Source organism: Pangasianodon hypophthalmus, chromosome 17 (assembly GCF_027358585.1).
Source record: "Pangasianodon hypophthalmus isolate fPanHyp1 chromosome 17, fPanHyp1.pri, whole genome shotgun sequence".
Classification (NCBI taxonomy): Eukaryota; Metazoa; Chordata; class Actinopteri; order Siluriformes; family Pangasiidae; genus Pangasianodon; species Pangasianodon hypophthalmus.
The window spans coordinates 7,832,414-7,859,154 of NC_069726.1; the positions used below are offsets into that span (position 1 = coordinate 7,832,414).

A 26,741-nucleotide genomic window follows, 5' to 3' on the forward strand; every position below is an offset into this window, starting at 1 on the left:
GCTGTGTATTTTAGGATCGTTTGGATCAGAGTAAAGTTACTGTGGAGGCACTAGAGAAGCAGCTGGCTGAGGAGAAGCAGAGAGCCAAAAGCAAAGAGACACTAAGTGGCATGGCTACAGGTAGCACCTACTGCTTTCTGAATTCAGAGTTTGTTGCACTGAATAAGGTTCTACTGAAAAATATACAAACACAAAATGGCTATACTGGGCTGGATTGAAATCACAGGGGAAGCTGCTTTTTATTCCTATAGGTGTTAACAGTTTATAACAGTTATCAAATCTGGAGACTAAAATTTCTTTGCAAAACATTGATTTTACATTTCTTTGTTTATTTGACTGTAGGTTTGGAGTTATCTTAACTCCCTGGCAGAGACATACAATATAAAATATTCTGGTACTTATCAGAATTCATTCAATTTTATTCAAGAGATGCTCAACACATCAGTGACCCAGTGCCATATTTTACAGTGAGCCTACAGGCATTTTCTACAGTTGCCCTTTTTCACTAAACATGCTGATGAGGTTCAGAACTTTTATTTTGTTCTAATTTGTCCACAACACACAATTCCAACAGTAATGCCAATAATGCTGTTCTCAGGAAGGGCTTCTTTCAGTCAACCCTGCTAAACAGCTTATTATAGAAGTGACAATCCTGAAACTTCCATATTTGTGATCCTCTTTGACCCTTCACCATCCTTCTCACTGTGCAGATGGCTAGTATGCTTATGCTCCTGATTCCTATCAGCTGTTACAGTCTTGAAACTTTTTTTTATGATCACCCTTTGTGTTGTCGTGGGAAGCAATGCTATTTGATAATTATGAGACTAAATTAGAGATACCAGTGTCGGAAGTCATACTGTAATCCTTTATGTGATTTTTTCAAGCATTTTTGCTGTAGTCTGAATAAATTGTATTTTATGTGGAAATAAATAAATGATTTAAAGTGTGTGTTTCAGAGGGTGAACTACAGCTGCAGTTGGATTGTGCACAGACAGAAGTGGAGTTTCTACGCAGACGTTTGCGTCAGACAGAGGAGAGGTTTGAAGCTGAGAAAGAGGCACGAGAACTTTTGGACACCAAGGTACTAACCTGTGGTATCTTCACGTACTCTCATCAGCTGGGTCTTTACTTGATATATCATATATAGCAGTATCCCTATATACTTAGACACAGGATTGTGTATAGTATAAACAGTATGTCAAGAGTAAGTCAAGTCTGGGAGCAGAGGAAATATGTGCACATTTCAGTGCATCACAATACCATTTGTACACGAAACAGTACGAGTAGTGGCACAGTACATACTAACTACAGAGAGTTGCACCAATATAATGTAGACATATCTACACATGCTCTGACCTAACCTTCCTTAACACCCCATATCAAAGCATTAACTTATTTATAATTACATAATTGGCCACACTGGTTCAGGACTAGAAAATTTGGAGATAACATGCACACCTTTCCTAGTGTTCATCGTATATTCCTGTGGGTGGCGCTTTAACACTGTCTTTTTACCCCCATACCAAAGGTTTTGGAGCTGCAAGTCCAGCTGGAACAGTCAAAGCGCACGGTCACAGAGCTGAAGCGGCACTGTCGGCATGTGACTTCTGACCTGCAAGATGCCTGTGTGCTTATGGACAGCTTGCAGGCGCGTACTCATGACCTGGATAGGAAGCAGAGGAGGTGTGTTGCTTCACTTCAGGCAAAATGTCACATTAGCATAGAAGTGATCACTATTCATATGCCTCTAATATGCATATGCCCTCTTTCCTTTTCCTGTGCATATAAATATGGATGGATGTGTATATTGGGGTATATGGGTGTGCATGAATGGATCTGTACATGCTCTTAGGTGTGTGTTGTCTGTATGTGTATGCTTGTGATGAAAAATGTTGTTTACAGGTTTGACAGCGAGCTTACCCGGGCTCTAGAGGAAGCAGATAATGAGAGAGAGCAAAAGGACAAGGCCATCCAGGAGAATATAACTGTGGGGGCAGAGATCTTTTCCCTGCATCGGGCTTTGAAGGTATAAACCAGGGTCAGACTTCAGCCATCTGTGAAAAATGCCTACCTTCTGATGCTGTAGGAAGTAAAACATTCATTCCATGGGGTTCCAGAGTTCTTGAGAGTGTAGATAAGCTTTTTCCCTTTGCTTCCTTACTTCATTGCTCCCATAGCAATAACTAGCAATACAGAAGAGATGTCATTAATGTTATGTCCAATAATGCTAATGCCACTGGAAAAAAGAAATCCTCCACTGTGATGGTACAAAGGTGCTCAAAAAAAAGATCATCCAGTCTCCTCTTGGTTTCTCCATTATGTGACAGATTACATCATTTGCAAGAAAGAAAATAACAGGAGTGATGAGTGAAAAAAACTGATCTTTTAATTGATTTTAGGGGGCTGTATTAATAAATTTGCAAGTGGAACATCTTGAACAGTTGCATGCAGGAGTAACATAGTTATTCTTAGATTGATCATTCAGTTCACTTCTGACAAGCATATCTTTGATGTTTTTGTCATATCTGTAGGAGACGAGTGGAGATTCCTTAAAATGAAAGCAGTCTCCAGGTTATCCTGCAGGATTTTAAAGTAGTTTTGTTTCTGTCTGAGATTCTCATTAGCTTGATATCTCAGTAATAAATTGTTGAATGTTTGTAGAATTTAGATGGAATTATCATTGCAACCAGCAGATGAAATTATTTGGAATTAATCAAAAAAGGGTCAAGGTGACAGCAAAGTCAGATGTCTAAAATAGTTTTTCTTCAATAGTTTCCTTCCTGTTTGGCATGTAGAGATGTTACTTACATGTACACGTTCAGGAACGCACGGCTGATTTTCTGGCACTGATCATTTTTGCCGATTGGTCCATCCATGTGTCTGTCCATCTGTACTTCTATCCATGTGTCGTTCTCCATAGCACAATATCTCAAGAACGAGTAGTTGAATGTTTATAGGATTTATATGGAATTTTCACTGTAACCAGCATATGAATGGATTATAATTTGGAATTGATCCAAACAGAGGCAAGGTTAAATGTCTGAAATAGTTTTGTAATTTTGTAGTAGTCAGTTGAACCATTCTTTCAGTAGGGTAATATTAACCATGCCATGAGTTTTTAGGGAATCCACAGGTACTGTATAAAAATAATCAACCATTTTGCTCACTTTTTTTGAAGAAAATATTCATTCTCACTGCAAATGCATTTAAGTTGCGTAGAGCTGAGAAAAAGGAATGGAAATTTTGCAGTGTTTGGGATGGGAAGAGTTGTAAGTGGATGGTGGTTTTCAAGGAAGAATCTTCTAACTGACTAAAAAGGTTATACTTAGCCTGGGTGTGCAATAACTCATGTATGTTCTAGGGCTGGGTGAAATGATGAGAAGGAAGAAATGAACATCTGAATTTCTTCAAGTGTGCAAGTAGTGATTCCAAAAGTGGCATCAATGTACCTAAGGAATAGTGCAGGTACATTTCCAGTGAATTGTTTGAAAAAGAGGTTTGGTTAGGAAATTCACATTTTCATGCCCATAATAGTGGCTCTTAGTAAAAGCAGTTAAGTGCTAACACAACTTTTGATAAACCTAAGACATTGTCAGCAAGTGGGGCTTTTTTCATTTGCATGTCAATCAAATGTTTTAGAGCCCTCGATCCATCTAATTAGAGATGATCATAGAACAAATAGAGGATTGTTGTGCAGGGCCTGTACTGGAGGGAATTTGAAGGCTGGACAATAGGTTGGAAAATGCCATTCAGAGACTGGAATTTTTTTTTCTGAAGGTGTACGGGGTGATTGAGTGGGGTTATATTTAGAAACGTCAACAAGGTTAGAATTGACTTGAGGAAGTCTGGATTGTGTATTTTGGACATCCTTATTAAACATGAAGCATCAAATGATGATATTTTAAATTGATACTAAAAAATCTGTACTCTCAAAATATAGATAATTAGTATGTTCCAAAAATATAAAGATGTTTGAATTAATTTGGTGGTTTAATCCATGGCATTTTAAAATGTAGATCAAGATCAGCACACTGTACATTTTCCAATTCAGTTTTAAAATTCTATGAATGTAGCTGCTAACAATTTCTCTCATAATTTTCCTGTTACACTGTTATTACAGAAGCAATTAAGTGAGGAAACAGGGAGAAAGAGCTCATCTACACTGTAAGGAAATTAGCTGTTTAGGTTAAGCTGATGTATTCTCCACCAAAATGTGTAGGAGATTAGCAGATCAGCTCAGAAGGGGAAATGTGTAAACTTAATATTTTAATAGCTGATCAACTATTCGTCTGGTGATAAGTTGAAATGAATGTATTTATTAAGTGAAGTGACTTGTGGCCAAGTATGGTGACCCATACTCGGAATTAATTGTGTATGGGATATTACCTTCATGGCCACCAGCAATAATATCCTAAATATAGTGAAACACTAGCTATATTAAGAGCACAGTAACAAGATCGGCAGTTTAAGGCAATAAATTTGAAGCACAAAGACACAAGACAGTGGCCTTTAAAAATCAGACGAGACTTTATTACTATTCTAAAACACAGAAACTAATCTAACACAAACACACGCACATGTAAACAGGGGTGAAAATGGCTTTGAAAAGAGAGTGAATGAAATTTCAAGTTTCTAGCAGTTTCTCAGACCATGACCTGAACGAACCATCAACTTATCAGTTTAATTTAACATTCGCTTAGTTTAGAAGGGCTTTAAACTTGTATTAAATGCACCAGTTCAGTGAGAATCTGGAGGTACTATACTTGCGTTTGTGTTGCCAGGGATTCCCTCCTTGCGTTGTTGTTTGGAAAGAGTTTCCGGCGATGTTGATTGGTCGGCGGTCTGGTTGGTTTTATGTAGCGTCTCGAAAGACCAATGGGGCTGATAAACAGAGTGAGGCGCAAACCCGGCGGAGTCTCGTAGGCGGGTTGCAAAACTTTGAAGAATGGTTCACAGCGGTGCGAAGGCGAGAGTTGGAGGCTTTGCGAGAACCAGTCTGGATGCGGAGTCTCAGAGCAAGTGTGATCTCCTTGTGATTAACTTCTAAAGCTCTTGGTTGATGAGACTTCCTTCAGATGTGGATGGAAACTCTCTTGAGCTGTTAGTTGAAGAGAACTCCTTGAAGATGTTGGTAGAGACTCCCTGAAGATGTTGATGGACTCTCGCAAAGATGTGTTGGATGAGTTTCCTTTGTGTCAGGGGGTTTTAACCTTTTCTAGTTGGGCTGACCCCAAAGTGTTTGCTCCAATCAGCAGGATCTTGGGGCAGGGTATAAACTGTATTCTCCTCCTCTGACACTAATTAACATTCTGGTCTCTGAGGTATTTCCTTTGCAAACTTTGCACAAGGTTAGATTAGAACTTTGGTAAGGAATTTGGTAAAATGCATGTAGTACATTGTACTCAACTTCACGTTATACCACGTTATACCCTTAGGAAATTCAATAGCGATCACACACATACCAAACACGACATACCTGCTTTTATTGATACACTCACACTATGATACTAACACTATGATACCTGTTAAATGATCAAAAGCATCATAATGACCTGGTGGCTATAAGCATGATACATATACAGAATGACATTAAAAGAGGCAACAAGTTTTCAAACTATGGTGCATCATCTTAAAGGTCATTGTCCTTATAGGAAATGTAAAGTAGCCTTATGTAGTCTGTTAAAGCTGGGTTCTGTGGAATGTGTGAAGGGCGGTGAACTTTGTGTTCCTGGGGAGAACAAAGGTCTCATTCCATGAGGGTCCTTGGGTGAGTTCTGTAGTTATCAGTTTTACCATCGTGTTGAGTGAGCCATCTGGTCTTGGCCAATGGCCTATATCAATAAGTTTGACAGAGGTTCCTCTTGGCTGAGAGGGTTCGTCCTCTGGTCAGGGATGTCCTATCAGTTGCTGATTGTTCACAGGACAGTTGAAATCCAGCAATCAGTAAACAAGCGGTAATTAACTTGGCTCTGCAAAGTCTGGGAGCAGGATTCCTAGCTTTATGGCTTCTTTGCTTTCCTTGCCTGATCGCTTCAGATCCTACAGATCCTACAACACTGGAACCCTGGAACTCCATTTTTTCTTTTTTTGCTGTACTGCAACATCAAATTTAAGTATATTAGAGTGGCATTTTTTTCTGTTCTTTTTGAAGTGCCTACAGATCAAGTTAAATAACATATTTAGAAGTCCTCAGAATTATTTAAAAATTATTTAATAATACTTAATTGATAAGTATTCGCCCCCCTGAGTTAATACGTCCGTAGTGATACACAAAAGCGAATATGATTCCTATGTGTCACTGACTAGGTATACTTTATATAATGGTTATTGTTCTAAAATAATAATAAAAAATGCACAAACTAAGTAATGTGTGAAGAACAAATGCACAAAATAAGTGTGTGTGTGTGTGTGTGTGTGAATAGGAGAGTCAGTTGGAGGTAGAACATTTGCAGAATCAAAAACAAGAGCTGTGTGCTCAGATCCGAGACCTGACTGTGCCCCTGAACCTTGGCTCCGACTCGGTGCCTGAGCTGAAGAAACAACTACGTGAACTTGACAGCAGAGATAAAGAGCGTGCTCAGGAGCTTGCCAGTATGACAGCTAAAATTCAGCAGCAGGAACAGGTAGCCTTGCTTCTCTAACTAAACCTACCACAGAAATACTCTCTCTCTGTCTCACTGTCTCTTCCTTGAAAAGTGAAAATGATTTTCCTTGAAAGTGTAAATGATAATTTCTCCCAAATCTGCCTTCTACAATGAAAAATAGCTGCTCACATTAATAGGACACTCTGCATGCAAATTCTCCAGCATCCTGCAGTGCATATCTGATAACAAATCCAAAAATGGCAACAGTAACTCGAGTTTTGTGCTGTGCTGTGACACTTAATGACATTGCTAAGCTAACAGGCTTTCAAGATGGTCAACTGCCTGCTGGTTTTTATGATGATATCTCTGGTCCACTTGTAGAGGATGACTTGCTCTCTCTCTTTTTTGCCCAAGATACATTTGCGCTTTGAGATCGAGATGGAGAGAATGAAGCAGATCCATCAGAAGGAGCTGGAAGACAAGGACGAGGAACTAGAGGATGTGCAGAAGTCTTCACAGAGACGGGTGGGGACTGATAGAGGAGGGAATGAAATAGGAATAAAATAGAGGGGTAGAGATTTTATATTGATTTTGTGTGTGTGTGTGTGTGTGTGTGTGTGTGTGTGTGTGTGTGTGTGTGTTTTCAGCTCAGGCAGTTAGAGATGCAGCTGGAACAAGAGTATGAAGAAAAGCAGATGGTGGTGCATGAGAAACATGACTTGGAAGGACTGATTGCAACTCTGTGTGAACAGGTAATGCAAGAAAAGAGGGACAGACTGTGACACACACACACCTCCATCTATGTTGTACCAGCCACAGTTATTAAGAACCAATCAATGGTCATTTAGTTTCATGCACTGTGCAATTGAACACAGATTTATGGCAACACTTGTTTGTATCAGTGTACATTAACATATCATTGCTCCCTCTGTTTTCGTCAGTGAGCAAATTGTAATATGATTGAAATAAATCATACATCTTCCCCACCCTGAGTCTGTACCACACAAACAATGTAATATCAGCCATATCTTTTATTACTCTGTTTATTTCCTCCAGCAGTACATTATTCCCCTGTCATTTCATCAGTCTGCATTTTGTCATTACCAGTCAGTCCAGGATATACTGCAAACATTAGCCAGGGACTCTTGAAATAAAAGTCTAAAATATTAGACTAGAAGGAAAGAAAAATATTGCATACTTGTTGTCACTGCATATTCAAGCTCACGCTGAACATGCCTATCAGGTTAACCATAGCAGTACCAAAATATTACCAGCGTATGATTACAGCAGTGTCTAATCAAACAGAACAAGATTCCCCCGTTGCTTAAAAGACCATGGAAACTAGTATGTGATCACTGTGTATTGTTGCCTTTTTTTTTGCTTGGCCTTGTTGAAGACGAAGCATCACTGTGTGACAGAGAGGGGGGAGAGAACATTTTAGGTGTCCATAGATTCTCTCCAAGACATGTAAAAGTTTTTAAAAAGGAATATACTGAAGGAAACTGAGCCAGAACTGATGGCTAATACCTTAATAATACATTTGTTGTACAAGTACATTTCTCATCCTAAATGCTGTTTATTGTGTTCAAAAAGATGTTCAACATGTTCGTTTTTGTATCCATTATACCATGTATATGGAGGCAGCTTTGTTTTTTCCTCTTGTTTTTTCTTCTATTTCTATTTATGTTATGCATCCCAGGTGGGCCACAGAGATTTTGATGTGGAGAAGCGACTCCGTCGAGACCTGAAGCGTACCCATGCTCTGCTCAGTGATGCCCAGCTGCTACTGTCCACCATGGAGCAAACCGGGCAGTGCCAGGCCCCAGGTACCAAGGAGCAGTTGGAGAGGCTACAGTGTCAGGTAGGTGCATATGGAACTACACTTTTGCCCACTGCAGCACAGCCAACCAATTCTGCTCTATAGTAACCTCTATTTAGCTGTAGTTAAAAAAAAGAATAAGAAGATCTTGGTTCACATCTGAGACTGAAAGGAGAACATAAGTTCCAGGTGAATATCAATACCCATTTTTTAAAAGCGGAATATATGTTGATAATAAAATAATATATATATTATTTTAAAATTTTCTCAAAGAATTTTTTTTGCCATGAGGCATCTTTTGCCATCGTTCCTATGGGCCACTGTTTAAAAAATAAAAATACAAGATTTCAAAGAATAAAGTTTTTTTTAAGTATATTTTATTGAAGACAACTTATACAAAGATTTCCACCAACACACAAATACTTCAATAACATTTGCAGAAACATAAAACAAAATAAAAAACATCCACCCAACCCCTCCCAACCCACCCTTTGCTGCTTAAGATTGCTTAACTCAGAAATCATAACTCAGAAATCAACAGATTGTGGTAATCCCTTAAATTTAAAAGTTGCTCTGACATTCCAAAGAGTATTAAAAGACGGTCATTCAACAATTTCAAAATTATTTCAGAGTAACCTACCCATAAAACTTGCAGCACAGGACAAAACTGTGAGAGAGGAACGCTTCTGTGGAGTGACATTTATCACACATTGGGGAAACATTTGCATAAAATTTATGAAATATTTCCTTTGTGTAATATAGTCTATGTAAAACTTGAACTGGATAAGATAGTGGCTGGTATTTATTGAGCATGTATGAAGCATTCATTCCACAAAGAGCCTGAAATTTCTGTACCAAGCTCCCTCTCCCACTGCAAACTGATACAGTCTGATGGCAAACTTGCAACTAATTAAGGGACTATTATGTGGCCATAGTTAGGTACTATAGTTTTCATAGTTAGGTACATATTTCCTTATATAGTCCTTGACTTGAAGGTTCCATTTCTTTGTGAGATGTTTTTTTTTTTTTTACCTTTTAACATAAGTAGTGATATTTTGAGAATAAATGTCATAATATATTGAGAAAAACGTCTTGAATATTTAATATTATGAGGAAAAAAGTTGCAATATTTTGAGAATAAAGGTGTAATATTTTGAGAAAAAAAGTAATAATATTATGAGACAAAAGTCGCAATATTTCAAGAATAAACTCTTAATGCAATGACAAAATGGTACATATCAGCGCAATGTTTGTGTGTTAAAATGAGGGACATTGTGGATTGGGTGAAGTTCTTGTTTTGTTGAAGAAGAAATCACAGGCAGTTGTTGCCTTCAGGACTATCAATTGTATCATTTTGCACCGTGGTATTATGATTTTATTCTAGAAATATTGAAAAAATACTTTTTCTCATAATATCAGATATTACAAATTTTAAAAATGTATTATGATTTTTTGTCTTGAAATATTTCAAGTTTATTCTCTGAATCTTGTATTTTTATTTTTTAAACAGTGGCCCTAAAATTCCACCATATGTTCTACACAAGCACCAGGTCTTGCAAGTTTTCATCTTCTTCTGCCCTATGTATGTCAAAACTTAACATTTTAAGAATAAGTGCCTACATAACAAAAAGTATTTGTCTTCTCCTGATTTCCTCTTTTTTTTTTTTGCATGTTTGTCACAGTAACTGGTTTCAGATCCTTATGGAAAGTGTAATATTACACAATAAGAACGTGAGTTTTAAACCATTTCAATTACTGAAGGAAAAAGGTTGTGCAACCAATATCATCCATGTGAAAAGCATTTCACCCCTAAACTTAATAACTAGTTGTGCCACCTTCAGCATCAACAACAACAACCAAACACTTCCAATAACTGGAGAGTGGTCTTTCACATCGTAGAATTTTGGCCACGTCTTTTTTGCAGAATTGTTTTAAATCAGCCACACTGGAAGGCTTTCAAGCATGAACTGCCCATTTAATACAGTCCTGCCATAGCATTTCAGTCACCCTCTCTGCCTCTGGCTGGAGCTCTGAAAGTGAGTCCACCACGTCGGCCTTTGGCTGGAGCTTTGCTGTGGAGCCCGCCTCATTGGCCTCAGGAGGGAGCTCTTCAGGGGAGGCCGCCACATCGGCCTCAGGCTGGAGCTCTGCTGGAGACTTTACTTCCTCACTGTCTCCAGCCTTCCTCTCCTCATAGAAAACGGTGAACGCCTGAGTAGGTTCGGCCGTCAGGCTGGCCCTCCCCAAAACATTTTCAAGGTCAAATTTAAAGTCCCCTTTTCCATAAATCACCCTCATTAAACAAATGAACTCAGCCACACTTCCTAGGCCCATGGTTCCTGTGGCAACCAGAAGCTTGGCCGGTGAACCGGGATAACAAGAATTCCAGCCACTGCTTCTCTTCGGGCTCAAAAGGAGCCGGAGCTTCGATGTCGAACCACTGGGGAAATCGCACAGAATCAAATGCCGGTACAGTCATCCAGGGGTACCACTCCTCTCCTCAACTCTTGCTTTCTTGCTGCATCCATGTTAAAGGCATAGTAGTCTGTCATGTAATGAGAGTGCAGACAGATGCAAGTGAAGTGAAAAGAGTTTATTGAGAGGCACGCTTACAAATCCAAAACAACAGGCAGAGACAGTATCCAAAAACAGGCATGGGTTAGGCAATGTACAAACTGGGAAATCTAGGCAAAACAAATACAAGAATCAAGAAACAGGCTAGAAGTCAAAAAAAGAGCAAAACACACAGGACAAAAATGGCTGGGTAAAGTTCAGGCGGCAAACACTGAAACAATACTGCTCAAAGGACAAAAACACACGGGCTATAAATGTACAAACCAATCAAGGGCAAATTAGGAACAGGTGAGAATGATGGCACATGGGGAGACAACGAATGACAGGACATGGGTGGAGACAGCACATGAACCAAAACAAAACATACATGTGAAAGTAAACAAAGTCCTGTCAACTAGCAAGTGCGCACGTTTGCGCTACGGGCAGCTATGTCTTCCAAAAAGTTCTTTCGAATCATTAATCCGCAGAGCATTATCCCAAGAGGCTTGGGAGTCTTCAAGCTGTTTTTGGCAAGTGTGAGACAAGCCTTTATGTTCCTCTTGATTAGCAGTTTTTTTGTTTTGTTTTTTGTTTTGTTTTGTTTTGTTTTTTGCTTTGCAACTCTCCCCTTGATAGAATTTTTGCCCAGTCTCTTTCTAATGGTGGAATAATTAATGCTGAACTTACAAGGCTTGCAGTTCCTTAGATGTTCATCTGGGTTCTTCTGTGAATTCCTTTATGAGTTGTCAGTGTGCTCCTGGAGGAGTTTTGGTAGACCGACCACTTCTGGGAAGAATCAGCACTGTTCCAAGTTTTCTCCATTTGGAGCTAATGACTCATTGCATTTGCTGGAGTCACAGAGCCTTAGAAATGACTTTATAACCCTTTCCAGGCTGGTATTGTATTTTTCAGTGTCTTTCTTACTATTTCTTTCGATTGTAGCATAGAGTGCTGCTTATTGAGAACTTTTATCCTATGTTACATTGCTGGAAATGTTCTATTTAAGTGATGTTAGGATTCATAATGGTGGTTTTCATAATATTTTGAAACGCTTACTCACAGTCCCACAGAACACAGTCCCAGGTTACACAGAACATACAAAGCAATACATAGTGTATAGTGGATGTTCTGTGGTACAGTGGATGTAAAAAGTGTACACAGCCCTGTTAAAATGTCAGGTTTTTGTGATGTAAAACAATGAAACCAAGATAAATCATATCAGAACCTTTTCTACCTTTATTGTGAAATTGCAACCAATAAATTAAAGTGAAAAACAATAATCATTAATCAATAATCAATAATCATTTTATTTTTCATTTAAAAAATGAAAAAAAGTACAATAACTTTGTTGCATAAGTGTGCACACCCCTAAACTTATACTTTTTATTATGGTGAAACATATCTTTTGGTATTGTGCCAAAAAAGTTCAACTTTGCTCTCATCAAACAATAACACATTATTCCACATAATTATTAACTATTCCACATGGGAGATTAGATTTTTTTTTTTTCAAACTTTAGCTCGGTTTGGATGTTTTTTATTTTGTTAAAAAAGGTTTCTGTCTTGCCACCCTATCCTGTAGCCCAGACATATGAAGAATTCGAGAGATTATCATCACATGTTAGTAGCAGCCAGTACTTGCCAAAAATTGCTGCAATTTTTTTAATGTTGCTGTAGGCAGTTTTCTCCTGGTCTTCTCATCAATTTTAGAGGGATGTCCTGTTCTTAGTAATGTCACCATTGTGGCATATATTCTCGAATTGTTGATTAGTAGTAGTAGTAGTAGTAGTAGTATACTTTATTGTCCTCGAGAGGAAAATTGTTGTGGACTACATGTTGCTGCAGACATACAATAAACAGATAATAATAACAATAAAAAACAATGATAAAAAGATAAAACTCAAATAGGATCAAGATAAACTCTTGTTAAACAAACACACTGATACAGGTACAAAGGAATTCTTATATCGATTTAATTTACACACTTGATTATTGTCTTTACAGTGTTCCATGGTATATCCAATGCCTTGCAGATTTTCTGCTTGACATTTTTCAACAATGAGATCCCATACCTGCTTTGTAAGCTCTGTGCGGCCCATGGCTTTTCCAGTTGGATGTTACCTAGAAGATTTCAGGAAAAACCTATAGGAACCGCTGTACTTTATTTGTAATCAGTAACTTTAATTGATGGCAGGTGTATACTAAATTCTGAACACTGCCACAATTCCAGTTATGAAAGTGTGTGCACACTTATGCAAGCTGGGTGTTGGAAGTTTTTTTTTTCTAAAACATTTCTGGTTGTATGTCACTTGATTTTTATATGTTGCAATTTCACAATAAGGGTGAAAAAGGTTCTGACATGGTTTAACTTATTTCTTTTCTTTTTTTTTTTTACATCACAAAAACCTGCCATTTTAACAGGGGTGTGTAGACTTTTTATATCCATTGTATACCGAAGTGCAGGAGAGTACAAACAGACCTGTTAGTATAAAAATGATAACATATTAGAATGAGTGCAATAATATAAACCTATCATTCATGTTACAGCCGGATCTACTATTCAAGCCATCCTGTTATACAAAAATAATGCACACTTTCTGAGCAATCAGATTTGAGAATTCAACTACGCTGTGGTATAACGCTGTGGTATAATATGATAAAATATATGTGTTATTATATGACATCACAACCACCAGACCATTTTATCTCAACTGTATAAAATATAAATTAAAATAGAAAATATAAAAGTAGTTACTTAGTGGTTTTCATTCTTGCTACTTTGGGTGATTTTGAACTCTTGGTAATATGAAGTGTGTGCATGTGTCTTTGTATGTGTATTAGCTGGAGGAAAGTGAGGCACGGCGTTTAGAGGCTGAGAGTGTGCAGAAAACTCTTGCCATGGAGCTGGAGAATGCTCAGCTGGAGCTGGAGAGCATCTGCAAACACAAGAGCCTGGTGAGAAATTTCATAATTAATACAAACAGAGAAAGCATATAGAATGCCTTTCACGCAGCAGTTTTTCTTGTTTCTCAGGTAGATGAACAGTTGACTCAGCTGCAGCATGAGAAAGCTGACTTCCTGAAGAGGCTGGAGGAAGACCAGGAGGACCTCAATGAGCTCATGAAGAAACACAAAGCCCTTATTGCTCAGGTGTGTCTGGGTATGAATGCACAATGTATATGGACTTAGCTTAATGTTATATGTCTGCACTAAAACTCTGTATGCATTTGAAATTCACAAGAGAAATCCAACAACTTGCTCTGGGTTTGTATCCTCAGTCTTCTAGTGACATCACTCAGATACGGGAGCTGCAGGCAGAGCTGGAAGAAGTAAAGAAGGAAAGGCAGAGTCTACAGGAGCAGGTTAGACTGGACATGGTAGCCAGAAATTAATAAATATCGACACTGTGTCTGTTTCTGAGACAGGAAGGTGAGACATCATCATAACTGATTTGTGAGAAGGTTGACAGACCCTGATGGAAGTGTAGTGCATTCTGGTATTCAGACACTCTCCAGGCTATGTGAGGTTTACATCAAACATCTGATTTGTTCCACCTCATTTCTTTTCATCCTTGGTTCTCCACCCCACAGCTGCAGACAACTGCAGCACACTTGCAGTTCCTGGAGTCGTCCACAGTGGCCCGGAGTATTGTGAGCAAGCAGGAGGCACGTGTGTGTGACCTGGAGAACAAGCTGGAGTTCCAGAGAGGCCAGGTCAAGAGATTTGAGGTCAGCACAGACATAAAGAACCCCTCCCCTTCTCATCAGCTTGGTAGATTGGGACCATGTGTGACATTCATTCTCAGATATAAAAAGGTTCCCACAAGCAGCCTGAAAGGTTCTTAAGTTTGTCCCATTAGAGGGGCACTATGTATTATGTAAGTCACTATGAAAAAGATACAAGCAGATATCCTTTAGCAAGCTAGACCCATTAACCACTCATATGTTGGTTATGATTGTAAGAGTGCAGTGCTTGTCAGTTACATTTTGTTTGTTTCTTTCTTTGGCACACTTGAAACAGCTAGAAAGGTTTGATTTGCTAATGAGTTCAATCATTTTTTTTTATCAACACTGGTCTGTACAGTTCTTTTTTTTTACTGATTTGATTGCATATGTATAGGTTCTAGTTCTGCGTCTGAGGGACAGTGTGGTGAGGATGGGTGAGGAGTTGGAGCAGTCTGCTCAGGCTGAGGCAAGAGAGAGAGAGAACTCGCATTACTACCAGCAGAGGCTGGCAGACATGAGACTAGAGATGGAGGATCTAAGCCTCAGAGAGCAGGAGAGTAGCCGTCGGCGGATGGAGCTGGTAATCTCACACACACACACACACACGCACGCACACACGCACACACACCATTTTGTCATCTTTGCTTAAATATTCTGTTTCACTGGAGTGCTTCTGTCCTCAGGGCCAAGACAGTAACATTTCCAGCAAAATGCAGGAAATGTAAATTTGTTGTCCATAATATTTGTTTCTGTGTAGTTCAGTGTGGCTCTGTTTCACCCCATGTAATTGACAGGGGTGGTGAAATTCAGCTGGATACCTCCTTGTGTGCCTGTGGATGCATGCATGCCTAGACCTTCCAACAAATTCAAGTAGCCATGTATCGCAATAAATACCACGTTTGTACTTTTCTTCTTCTTTGTACATTTCTTTTTCTTGCCTCATACATCCAACACCACATGTATATAATAGATAGGCATGGAAAGGCCTATGTATGTAGTTGTGTGGTACATACATCACCATTCGCTAAAAGGGAATGATTTGTCAGTTGTTTACTCTGACTACATGCAACTCTACATGCCAGCTGAACTTGAAGCAGAATAATGTGGTTGAGGGGTTAGATGTACTTTAAAAATGGACGTGTGAGTTTTTACTTGTCATGTTGTTCATTTCTGAGTCTATTAAGTTAGCTGGATTTTTGCTCTAGGGTTGGAGTCATTTGTCAGCTTTCCCTTCACATGAGAGCACTCTTTTCACTTTACTTGGGATAGATTTACACTGGGTGGTTAGCCAAAAGAGCAAACTGAAAGAATCTTAATCATGCAGTGGGTGTCTAAATGCCTTAGAAGCTGAAGATGGGCTGCAGCTATGTGTTCACTGCCTTAGCATTGTCCATTTTAAGGATGACTGCTGCAGTCAAAATGCATCCTTAGCTGGCAGATATACATTCCCTGCCAAAGGTATTGTAACAGCAATCAAAAGATGAGATGAAAAGATGAATATGAAACAATAGATTAGAATTTCAGCTTTCATTTCCTGATCTAGATCTGTTTAAACAATTTAGAACATGGCACCTTTTGTAAACACCAGCCATTTTTTTCACGTGATCAAAAATATGGGAACATGTGACTGACAAAGGTTTATTGTTGCTCAGGTGTGCGCTGTTATATTGATTGTTTAAACAATTAATAGCTTTAAATGTTGGCTCCTGAGACAAGGCTGAGAAGCCCTGGGTTTCACCTGTGAAGACTACATTTGTTGTTGAAAAGGATAAACCAACATGAAGACCAGAGAGCTGCCTATGGGAGAAAAGCAAGCCATTTTGAAAGTGAGCAAAGAGGTAAAATCAGAGCTACTGCACAAACATCAGGTACAGGCAACACAACAATTTGGAATGTTCTGAAAAAGAAACAAACCACCAAGGAAAACAACAGCAGTTGATAACAGAAACACTGTGAGAGCTGTAAAGAAAAAGCCAGAAACAAAAGTCAGTGACATCAACAACAAGGGCATGGGTGAAGGTATCACAATCTTCTGTTCAAAGAAGAGGGCAGAAATATAGAGGCCAAACCAGAAGAAGCAAACCACTCATCAGCAGTAAGAATAGGAAGGCCAGATTAGAATTTGCAACGATATACAGAGATAAACTACAAATGCTCTGGAACCAAGACTAACCTCTACTAAAGTGATGGAAAGGCCAAAGTGTGGAGAAAGAAAAGATCTGCTCATGATTCAAAACATACAAGCTTATTGACTCCTTTCGATGTAGAGGAGCAGTGACTGTACTTTGAGCTCCCCCCAAATGTCTGAGCTCCTTACCCCATCTCTAAGGCTGAGCCCAGCCACCCTGCGAAGGAAGCTCATTTCCACTGCTTGTATCTGTGACCTCATTCTTTTGGTCACTACCCAAAGCTCATGACCATAGGTGAGGGATGTAGATTGACCAGTAAATTGATAGCTTCTCCTTTAGGCTCAACCCTCTCTTCACTACGACAGACTGGTACAATGTCCACATAATTGCTGAAGCTGCAGTGATCCGTCTGTCAATCTCTCGCTCCACTCTACCCTCACTCGTGAACAAGACCCTGAGATACTTAAACTCCTCCGCTTGGGGCAGTATCTCATTTTCAACCTGAAGGGAACAACCCACCCTTTTCCGGCTGAGAACCATGGCCTCAGATTTGGAGGTGCTGACCCTCATTCTGGCCGCTTAATGCTCAGCTACAAACCGCCCCAGAGCATGCTGGAGGTCACTGCTCGATGAGGCCAACAGGACCACATCATCTGCAAATAACAAAGATGTGATCCTGAGGTCACCATACTGGCCCACCTTTGCCCCTTGGCTGTGCCTAGAAATTCTGTCCATGAAGATCATGAACAGAATCGGTGACAAAGGACAGCCTTGGCAGAGTCGAACGTGCACCGGGAACAAGTCTGACCTGACATTGGTAATGCAGACTAGACTCTTGCTCCAGTTATGCTGGGACCTAAGGGCCTGTAATAACAGGTCCCAGCATCCCATACTCCCAAAGCATCCTCCACAGGGTCCCACAAGGGACACGGTCATATGCTTTTTCCAAGTCCACAAAACACATGTAGACTGGTTGGGCAAAGTCCCATGAGCCATCCATGATCCTTTAAGGGTAAAGAGCTGGTCCATTGTTCCATGGTCAGGATGGAATCTGCATTGCTCCTCCTGAATCTGAGGTTGAACTAATGTCCAGACCATCCTCTCCAGTACCCTGGTATAGACTTTCCCAGGGAGGCTGAGGAGTGTGATCCCCCTAAAGTTGGAACACAACCCCCGGTCCCCCTTCTTAAAGATAGGGACCACCACCCCAGTCTGCCAATCCAGAGGTACTGTCCCTGACCTTCATGCGATGTTGAAAAGGCATCTCAGCCAGGACCTACAAACAACATCAAGAGCCTTCAGGAACTCAGGGCGAATCTCTTCCACCCCAGGAGCCCTGCCACTAAGGAGTTTAACTGCCTCAGCCCTAGTGATGGGCAAGTCCTCCTTCGAGTCCTCCAGCTCTACTTCCTCAATGGAAGGTGTGGCAGTGGGATTCAGGAGGTCCTCGAAGTACTCCTTCCACTGTCTGACTATGTCCCCAGTTGTGGTCAACATTTCTCTATTCCCGCTGTAAATAGCGTGGGCAAGGCCCTGTTGCCCCCTCCTGAGTCGCCTGACGCTTTGCCAGAATCTCTTTGAGGCAGAACGAAAGTCATTTTCCATGGACTCATCAAACTCTTCCCATACCCAAGTTTGTGCTTCTGCAACTGCCTTTGCTGCACTCCGCTTGGCCTGCTGGTGTCTGTCAGCTGCTTCTGGAGTCCCACAAGCTAACCAAGCTCGAAAGGCCTCCTTTTACCCTTGTTGTCCACCAACAGGTTTGGAGACCTCCGCCACAACAAGCACCAACAACCTTACAGCCAAAGCTCTGTTCAGCTGCATCAGCAATGGAGGTCTGGAACATTGTCCATTCTGGTTCAATGTCTCCAGCCTCCCTCGGAATGCAAGAGAAGCTCTGCCGGAGGTGAGAGTTGAAGATCTCCTGGACAGGGGCCTCTGCCAAACACTTCCAGGAAACCCTCACTACTCACTTGGGCTTACCAGGTCTGTCCAGCATCTTCCACTGCCATCTGATCCAACTGATCAGTTGACAGCTCAGCTCCTCCCTTCACCCAGTTGTCCAGAACATACAGTCGCAAGTCCGATGACACAGTCTAGGGTGCTCTGATACCAAGTATACTTATGAACACCCTTATGTTTGAACATGGTATTCATTATGGATAAACTGTGATTAGCACAGAAATCCAATAACAGAACACCACTCAGGTTCAGACAAGGGTGGGCTGTTCCTCCCAATCACTCCCCTCCAGGTTTCACTGTCATTACCCACGTGAGTGTTAAAGTCCCCCAGTAAAACTATGGAGTCCCCTGTAGGGGAGCCTTCCAGCACCCCACCCAAGGACTCAGAAGGCTGAATACTCTGAACTCATGTTCGGTGCATAAGCACAAACAAAAGTTAGAGTCTGCTCCCCAACACAAAGCCGAAGGGAGGAGACCCTCTCGTTCACCGGGGTAAACTCCAACATACCAGTGCTGAACTGGGGGGCTACAAGTATGCCCACTCCTGCTTGGTGCCTCTCACCCAGGGCAACTCCAGAGTGGAATAGAGTCCAGCCCCTCTCCAGGAGTTTGGTTCCAGAGTCCATGCTGTGCATTGAGGTGAGCCCGACTATATCTAGATGGTATCTGTCCACCTCCTGCTCCTTTCCCACCATAGAGGTCACATTCCGTGTTCCTAAAGCCAGTTTTGGTAGCCAGGGATTGGTCCACCAAGGCCTCAGCCTTCAACTGCTGCCCAGTTCACACTTTATTTTACTTTAAGACTATCTGTTTCAATACTTTTGCTTACCTAAAAATTGGGTGGTCTGCCACCAAAGGTGCCAGGTTCCAAGTTGTTTAACACATCTAAATGTAAATATCAGGAATTGAAAGCTGAAATTCTGATCTTTCATCTCATTTTCAACTTCTGATCTCAAACCCAAATGTCTTCAGCATATAACAAAAACAAAAGAATTGGCCTTGCCATTCCAGTACTTTCAGAGGGGACTGCAGATTCTGGTTAAGACTCGATTCTGGCCTAAGACAGGTTATGCAAGAACTTAGGTCAATATTCTGGGTGCCCCATTCTGATTATGTGTATAATTCATGCCTTCAAGGTTGCCATATTTGAATAGAGCCTCCAAAATAAAAAGCGATAGAAAATGGTAACTGAACAGATGGCAATTTTTTATGTCAAATGTACATGTAACATACAGCAAGAAACAATTTAAAAAAAATAAAAAAGACTAAAATGAATGACAAAATGGCAAGCATTCAGATAAACGATATGACTTCCAAAAATGACTTCTACCCTGATTACACCTTATAAAATACCACTTGATTCAGCATGTCATAAAATTTAAAATATTGTGCATTGACATTTTAATTACTGTCAGTAATTAACTGACAGCACAACTTAATGAAGCCACAAGATTGAGGTCATGAAATGTAAGTGACATCATGAAAAGCATAATGTCACGTCTGTGACTGACAATCTAATAAAACTGGAAGCTTCTGTAAGAGAGGCAATTTTAGTGGAGGTCTCTAAAACCCCACTAAAATGTGGCAGCCGTTGCAGCACACCACTACACCAGAGATAGCATCTTTCTGAGGTCTCATCAGCTCATTACAGTCTATCTGAAAGAGAGGTACTGCCATCTGGCACATGTGAATGAGGGAGTCATATTTGAGCATCTTTCAGGGCAGTCCAAAGGTCAGGCCTGTTCCTCAATTACATATGTAACTGTGGTTCTATGAAACTGTCAGGGTTTCTTGTCCTTTGGAACCAGCTAAGCGAGATGATTCCAGGGAAACATGGCTTTTTGTTTTTATTATTCCAAATACTGTGTCATACATCACATGTGACTTTGTTGGAAGGTCTCCATGTCATTCTCACCAGCTCTGGTGGTTATCTGGGATTCATCAAGCTACAGTTCATAACTAGCATTACATTCTTTAGGTTCAAAACAGACTCTATTAAGTGTTAAAGATATAGTCAGCAATTTTGGTGAAGGTTAGCTGGAGGTTGCGGATCAAAACTAAAACTAATCTTTTGCCTCCAAAGTTACATCCCCCAAAACACATGCACAAAACACAAAACACATTTCAACGTATGAAAATAGGCTAAAATTATTGAATGTTAGTGCAAAAGGGGGAGTTTTCTAAACTGACAGGCAAATTGGTTAGATGTTGTTGGTCCACATTGTTTGCACAACCTGGGTCAACACAGAGACTGAGTTTTTCCTTCAAACAGATATTTTATTGAAGCTGCCAAAATAGGAGCAGAACACCAAATATTACAAAAAAGTGCTCTGACTTAAAAATTGAATCCAGAAAACGCTTGTGTTTAACCCTCCTCAGTGTGGTACATGTTACACGTAATCATTATGACAGAGTTCTGTGTTAAAAGACATTTGTTTAAAAGACAGCTGGCATTTTTGTATAGACAATGGCGGATAGACAGGAACCTTTACATGAATGTTACATTAAAGTGAATATGTTTTGACTTATTCTGCAGTCCAGGATGTTCACTTATTCAATCACTGATGTGTTCAAATACCAACCTTCACTTTGAGCTATCAGACACAGGTGGTCTTAAGACAAATGTTGGCATCTGCTTCTGTCCTTTGGTACACTTCACCTTTCTGTACTATTCTTTAAGGCATATTATTGTGGCTATGTAATATTGAATCCTTGAGTGAAAAAAAAGTACATTTTCATGATTAAACATGAGGATGGAGGCATTCATACAATAGAGCAACTGGCTGTATGTAATATAAGTTGACCACTGTGTTAAGGCTGGGAGGAGATTCAACAATTATGAAAAAATTAGCTGCATGTCTATTGCCTACTGCTTTCTATACAATTAGTGGGACTGAATTGCATTGTTTTTGAATATACTGCAAGTATATGTAATCATATATTTACCATCACACACACAGTCATACACATTGTGATGCTCTCCAGGTTATTGGAGAAGGAAAGGGAGGGGCCACTGGTGGAGGTGCGGTTGTCATGGAGATGTGAGGAGTAGAAAGCGACTTCTTGTATCAGTAACCTTGAGGAGACAATAGGAATTAATCATAATCAGATAGCGTCTGGTCAGGAGCCTAGTGCCAGAGTTGGAGAATGAATAAAGAAATGATCAAATTATATTACTTATATTACAGCTGTCTTTTACTGTATATATTCTGAATAAATAAAGCCAAAACCAAGCTTTATTTAATAAACCAGTAAACAAGCTATTTTAGGTTCAACTGAGGTGCAATTGTTTAAAAAATTAATTGTGTAATTATCTTCTTGTTTTACATAGAATAGAAAAGTAAGTATGGAAAAATGATGGAAAATTAATTTCTTGGCCTCTTCCAAGGAAATGCAAGTGGAGGAGCTTAGTGCAGTGCGTCAGACTCTACAAGCTGATTTGGAGACATCAATCCGACGTATCGCTGATCTACAGGCTGCCCTAGAGGAGGTGGAGTCAAGTGATGAAAGTGATACAGAAAGGTATGACCTTCCTAGAGTTTCTGTAGATACTGTGATGGAAACATGACTTTTTCCTTATTAATAGGAAATTGTATAACTGATTTCCTTTGGTCAGCATAAACCTACTTAAATCTTAATCTCTTGTTTTGTCATGCTTTTCTCAGATACCCTCTTCTCTTTGCCCTGGCACTGCTGACTCTCTCTCTCTCTCTCTCCCTCTCTCTCTATTTCTCCTCTCTGCTACATAGTGTACAGACTGCTGTGGAGTCCATCTCTAGAAAGAGAGAAATGTACGCATTCCTTTGCCCTCCTCTCCTCTCCTCTCCTCTCCCCTTTCCTGTTTTGTGTGTGGGTCTGACGGCATGAATGTGGGTTCTGGGATACAGGGTCGTGTTGCGCAGCATGGATTAACTTCATCTGAAAGCCTGCTGGTGCCCGGCTGAAGCTATGCTTTATCTTTGAGCAGCATACAGCAGCATTTGCTTTACACATAATAACTATTTTCCTTTACATTGGTCTTTGGAGCAAGAAAGACCCTAGCATAATTATGTTAGCCCCAGTTTCCCAAAAGCTTTGGGGTGGTAGTATGAACAATTATTTTATTTTTTTTAAATTAACATCATATTTTTATCCTGGAAAAAGATAACATATACAGGAATGGATGGGAAAATTATATTGCTAAGATAAATGAACAGTTTTACTCATCTTGTGCCCAGAATGTTCTTTGTAAAGAGCAATAACTGAGAACAATGCATATTTAGTATGAGCAGTAACTGATGCCCAAAAAGCTATGAACTAAATAAAAAAAATAATCCTCCACAAGTATGCAACCCAACGTTGTTGCATGTCTTCAAAATTTACTTTATGGTGCAGCTTATATTGAGAGTCTTTCTTGTGTTCATAATCAGAAATTTTGCTTTGGATACTACAATATTAGTGCTATAAGAGGTGAGTGGGTGTATTTACAATAGTTGTATATGGTTTGGTTGTCATGGAGATGTGAGGAGTGGAAAGAGACTTCTTGTATCAATAACCTTGAGGAGACAGTAGGAATTAGTCATAGGCAGATAGCATCTGGTCAGGAGCCTAGAGCCAGAGCTGGAGAATGAACAAAGAAAATGATCAAATTATATTACTGCTGTCTTATACCGTACATAATGTGTTTAAGTAAAGCCAAAAACAAAGTTTTATTTAATAAATCAGTAAACAAGCTATTACTTAGTGCTATAAGTGGTGAGTGGGTGTGTTTACAATATTGTATATGGAGGCGCGGTTGTCATGGGGTATATGGTTCATTTAGGTTCAAACAGACTTTTTTTATTTTCACATTTTAAAAATGTCTAGAATCATTATCTGTCTAGAATGCAAGTGACAGGATGGTGATAAAGAAGTAAACCTGGGTGATCTCTATTGTAGATAGCACAGATGTTTTATTTATACACTTAACAGACTGCTGCCTCTTGCTCTTGTTTTGACCACCTGTTCATTTTCTCAAAATAGTTTGTAAGTAATGATAATGTTAGCTATGTTGTATGGTAGGCTAGATGACTGATGTACCTTTTTAGTAGCTGATAGGCTATAATCAGACAACTCTTATTCTTTAACTTAAGAGAATACCTATTCTAGATAGCTTAATTATAAGACATTCACACTACTAAGCTCACCTGTAGTTCAGACTTCTGCCAAAGTTCAGTGAAGCTCAAATAAACACAAATGATTATGGCCAGCATATTACATTTAATCAGATACAGGCTTCACATAGGGGAAGACTTAATTTCCCATAACCAAAAAAAGGTAAATGTCATAGAGCTGGCCAACAGCATCGCAGCAGCTGGCAGCAAGTTGCATAGTTACCATATTCTAGGAGCACTTAGTAGTCACAACCCTTGTGGTCATAAGGGTTGCATGTGTTTGAATTTCTTTGTATCCTGAAAGCACCACTGGCCACTTAAAAACCACCCTATATACAGTCTAAAATCAATATTTGCATTGTGTAAATGAAGTTTGAATTCTGCTAAATGCTGCTAGAATGTGTTTTTATTTGCTTGTTTGCCCTCAGGCAGCGGATGTACAAACACACGCTGCCTACAGCATTAACGATAAGGTTTTTCGTATATATAAGTTTCTTCTGTAAGTTCACCAGCTGTGATAAACACTCCACTCATTTTGCGGTCATCTGTGGATAGGTAAGTCCAAGAAGAAAATAAGCAGATAGGTGTCACTTTATCTTTGTATTTACAAGCTGCTTAGATGTAGAAAGCCCTAGTAAGGGCTCCACGATATAGCCATTCAGCAAGTCATGCAGAGAGGCTTCTAATAATGAAGGCACTCCAGAGTTAAGGAGTCTCTACTAATGAACCCATGGTTCACTTAATATACATGTACAGCTGGGTATCACTGAGGATATCAAAGGCAATATCATAGTCATAGTCTTTTATTCTTGTTGGCATGTGTTGCTGGTACACACATGGCTGATGAATGATCAATACTGGGTTTGGGAATTACCAGCTTCCGTGTTTGACAATGTGAAAGTGGAGAGTTTTGCAATAAAGGGCTCTGAATAACACTATGTTCTTGTGGAAGGGACAACACATCCAGCTTGGGCTCCAGCATTGGCACAGAGGACACTGGTAACGGCATTCAGCACTGGCTGGGGGTGCCACGTGGGGGTCACAAGGGTCGTGGAGGTGGAGTCTCTTCATATGCTGGAAGTACCACTAGCCCCCAGTCAGTCACAGACACAATGAGCACCTATAGCTTCAGGTAATTACCACAAAGCAAACCTCTAATTATTTATTTTAGACCCTTGTTATATCCCTAAACACCAACGTGGAATTTGCCGCTTTATTTTTCTTACGTTATTTTCCTATTTTATTCTTATTATTTAATGAATAATGCAGTTGACATTTTCCATTTGTACTTTACCAGATCATGTTCTCAGGAATTGGAGGATGATCTTGCTGAAGGCTCTAGAATTCTGCCTAGGGCATCATCCTCAACTGCATTATCTGAGCTATTGGAGGGCTTACGTAAAAAGCGGGCTGGGTGGGGCAAAAGCTCAGAGGCGGATGAGGGTAGTACAGTATCACTACCCATTTCCCAGCCCACAGCAGCCTCCAGCCTGCGTCGCCGAGCCTTCACCCTCTCCCCAGACACAAATGACAGCCTGGAGGAAGCAGTGCGTCCGGGAATCCTGAAAGTGTCCAGCTCTCTGCTGCCCCATGCTTCCAGCCTGCGCTCCCTGTCCGAATCCACGCCATCTGCCCCCTCAACCACGTCCACTATGAGCAAGGTAAACCGCATTGGCTCCTGTGACTCCCTTACATCAGTGCGGTCCTCCATGCAAATCTCCAACCTCTCTATCCCAGAGGAATGGGAGGGGGATCCTGGTGCCAAAACCCTGCCTGCCCTAGGCACCCATCAACCAGTCCGCCACCAGCTGTTTAGGGGTCTGGCTGCTGAAGGTGGTGGTGAGGCCCTACTTGGGTCAGAACCACTTGTCTTTCAGAATCGGCGTCTTCTAGGAAATCTTGAAGCTGACAAAGAAAGAGTTAGAAGCGATTTAGGGGACGCCAACTCAGACATTGTCCCAGCAATCCGTAGATCACAGTCTATAAGCAGCTTAGCAAGTAGCAGCTCCAGAGGGGGTCAGCGTCGTGCCCTAAGTGTGCACTTTGGAGAGCTGCCACCTTCCAGGGCATTGTGCAAGGATTCAGATTCAGACTCTTCTGATTCTGAAGGCTCTCAGCACCGGATTGGCCCACATGAAAAGAGGCTAGAGGCAGAAGGAAGTGAGGGAGATGTCAATTCAGTGATGAAAAAATATCTGAGGAAAGCTGAGGTTGACTGAATATAAGGAATTGAGTGAGGACTTTTCCCTTCATGGTGGACATTTTATTACAAATTCTAGCAGTGTGGAAAGAAATTATTCAAAAACACACTAGTTCTGTAAAAATAAATACATAACTTACCTTTTAATCAAAATTTTCATGACTAGATTCAGTTATTAGGTGCTGCTGATGTTCTTTTACACGTGAGAAAAGACAAGTAGTCATTCTACCCAGAATGCAATCACATACATTGCTGAAGGTGGAAGCACAATGAATATGCTGCACATTCTACACTGTACACATGAATAAAGGATTTTAATGAAACAATTCATATTGTGTATGTATATTTTTTGTAAAATTCATAAAATTATTTTTAAAACTATCAACTTGTTTGTAGTTTCTATTTGTTTCACCAAATCAATTCTTTATGAATTTAAGTAATAACCTATATTCTGGTTAAGATATGTACTGTGGAACCTTATTCAGTCTTCATAAAGATAAGCTATGACAAAATTATTGGATCAGCATTGGCAGAAGTTAATCTAGAAACAGTACAGTTTTTCAGCTGCCATATTATCCTTTACAGTCACCCTCTTGGTCTTTTTAAAAAGCATGTACTGATCTACATTAGCAAGACA

General features: G+C 40.1%; 1 protein-coding gene across 1 annotated transcript in view; it reads left to right on the forward strand.

The window, feature by feature from the left end:
• The window catches only part of LOC113544796 (unconventional myosin-XVIIIb), a 52,943-nt gene extending 26,513 nt beyond the window's left edge, over nt 1-26,430 (forward strand). The window contains exons 27-43 of the mRNA XM_026943758.3: nt 15-120; nt 957-1,081; nt 1,529-1,683; nt 1,903-2,026; nt 6,423-6,623; nt 6,999-7,109; nt 7,232-7,336; nt 8,284-8,445; nt 13,798-13,911; nt 13,990-14,106; nt 14,235-14,318; nt 14,547-14,684; nt 15,076-15,261; nt 22,161-22,294; nt 22,522-22,563; nt 24,857-25,036; nt 25,202-26,430. Coding sequence (XP_026799559.3) covers nt 15-120; nt 957-1,081; nt 1,529-1,683; nt 1,903-2,026; nt 6,423-6,623; nt 6,999-7,109; nt 7,232-7,336; nt 8,284-8,445; nt 13,798-13,911; nt 13,990-14,106; nt 14,235-14,318; nt 14,547-14,684; nt 15,076-15,261; nt 22,161-22,294; nt 22,522-22,563; nt 24,857-25,036; nt 25,202-26,123 — 3,006 coding nt within the window. The 3' untranslated portion in view covers nt 26,124-26,430. The remainder of the gene's footprint in view (nt 1-14; nt 121-956; nt 1,082-1,528; nt 1,684-1,902; nt 2,027-6,422; nt 6,624-6,998; nt 7,110-7,231; nt 7,337-8,283; nt 8,446-13,797; nt 13,912-13,989; nt 14,107-14,234; nt 14,319-14,546; nt 14,685-15,075; nt 15,262-22,160; nt 22,295-22,521; nt 22,564-24,856; nt 25,037-25,201) is intronic.
• Nucleotides 26,431-26,741: the final 311 nt, after the last annotated feature.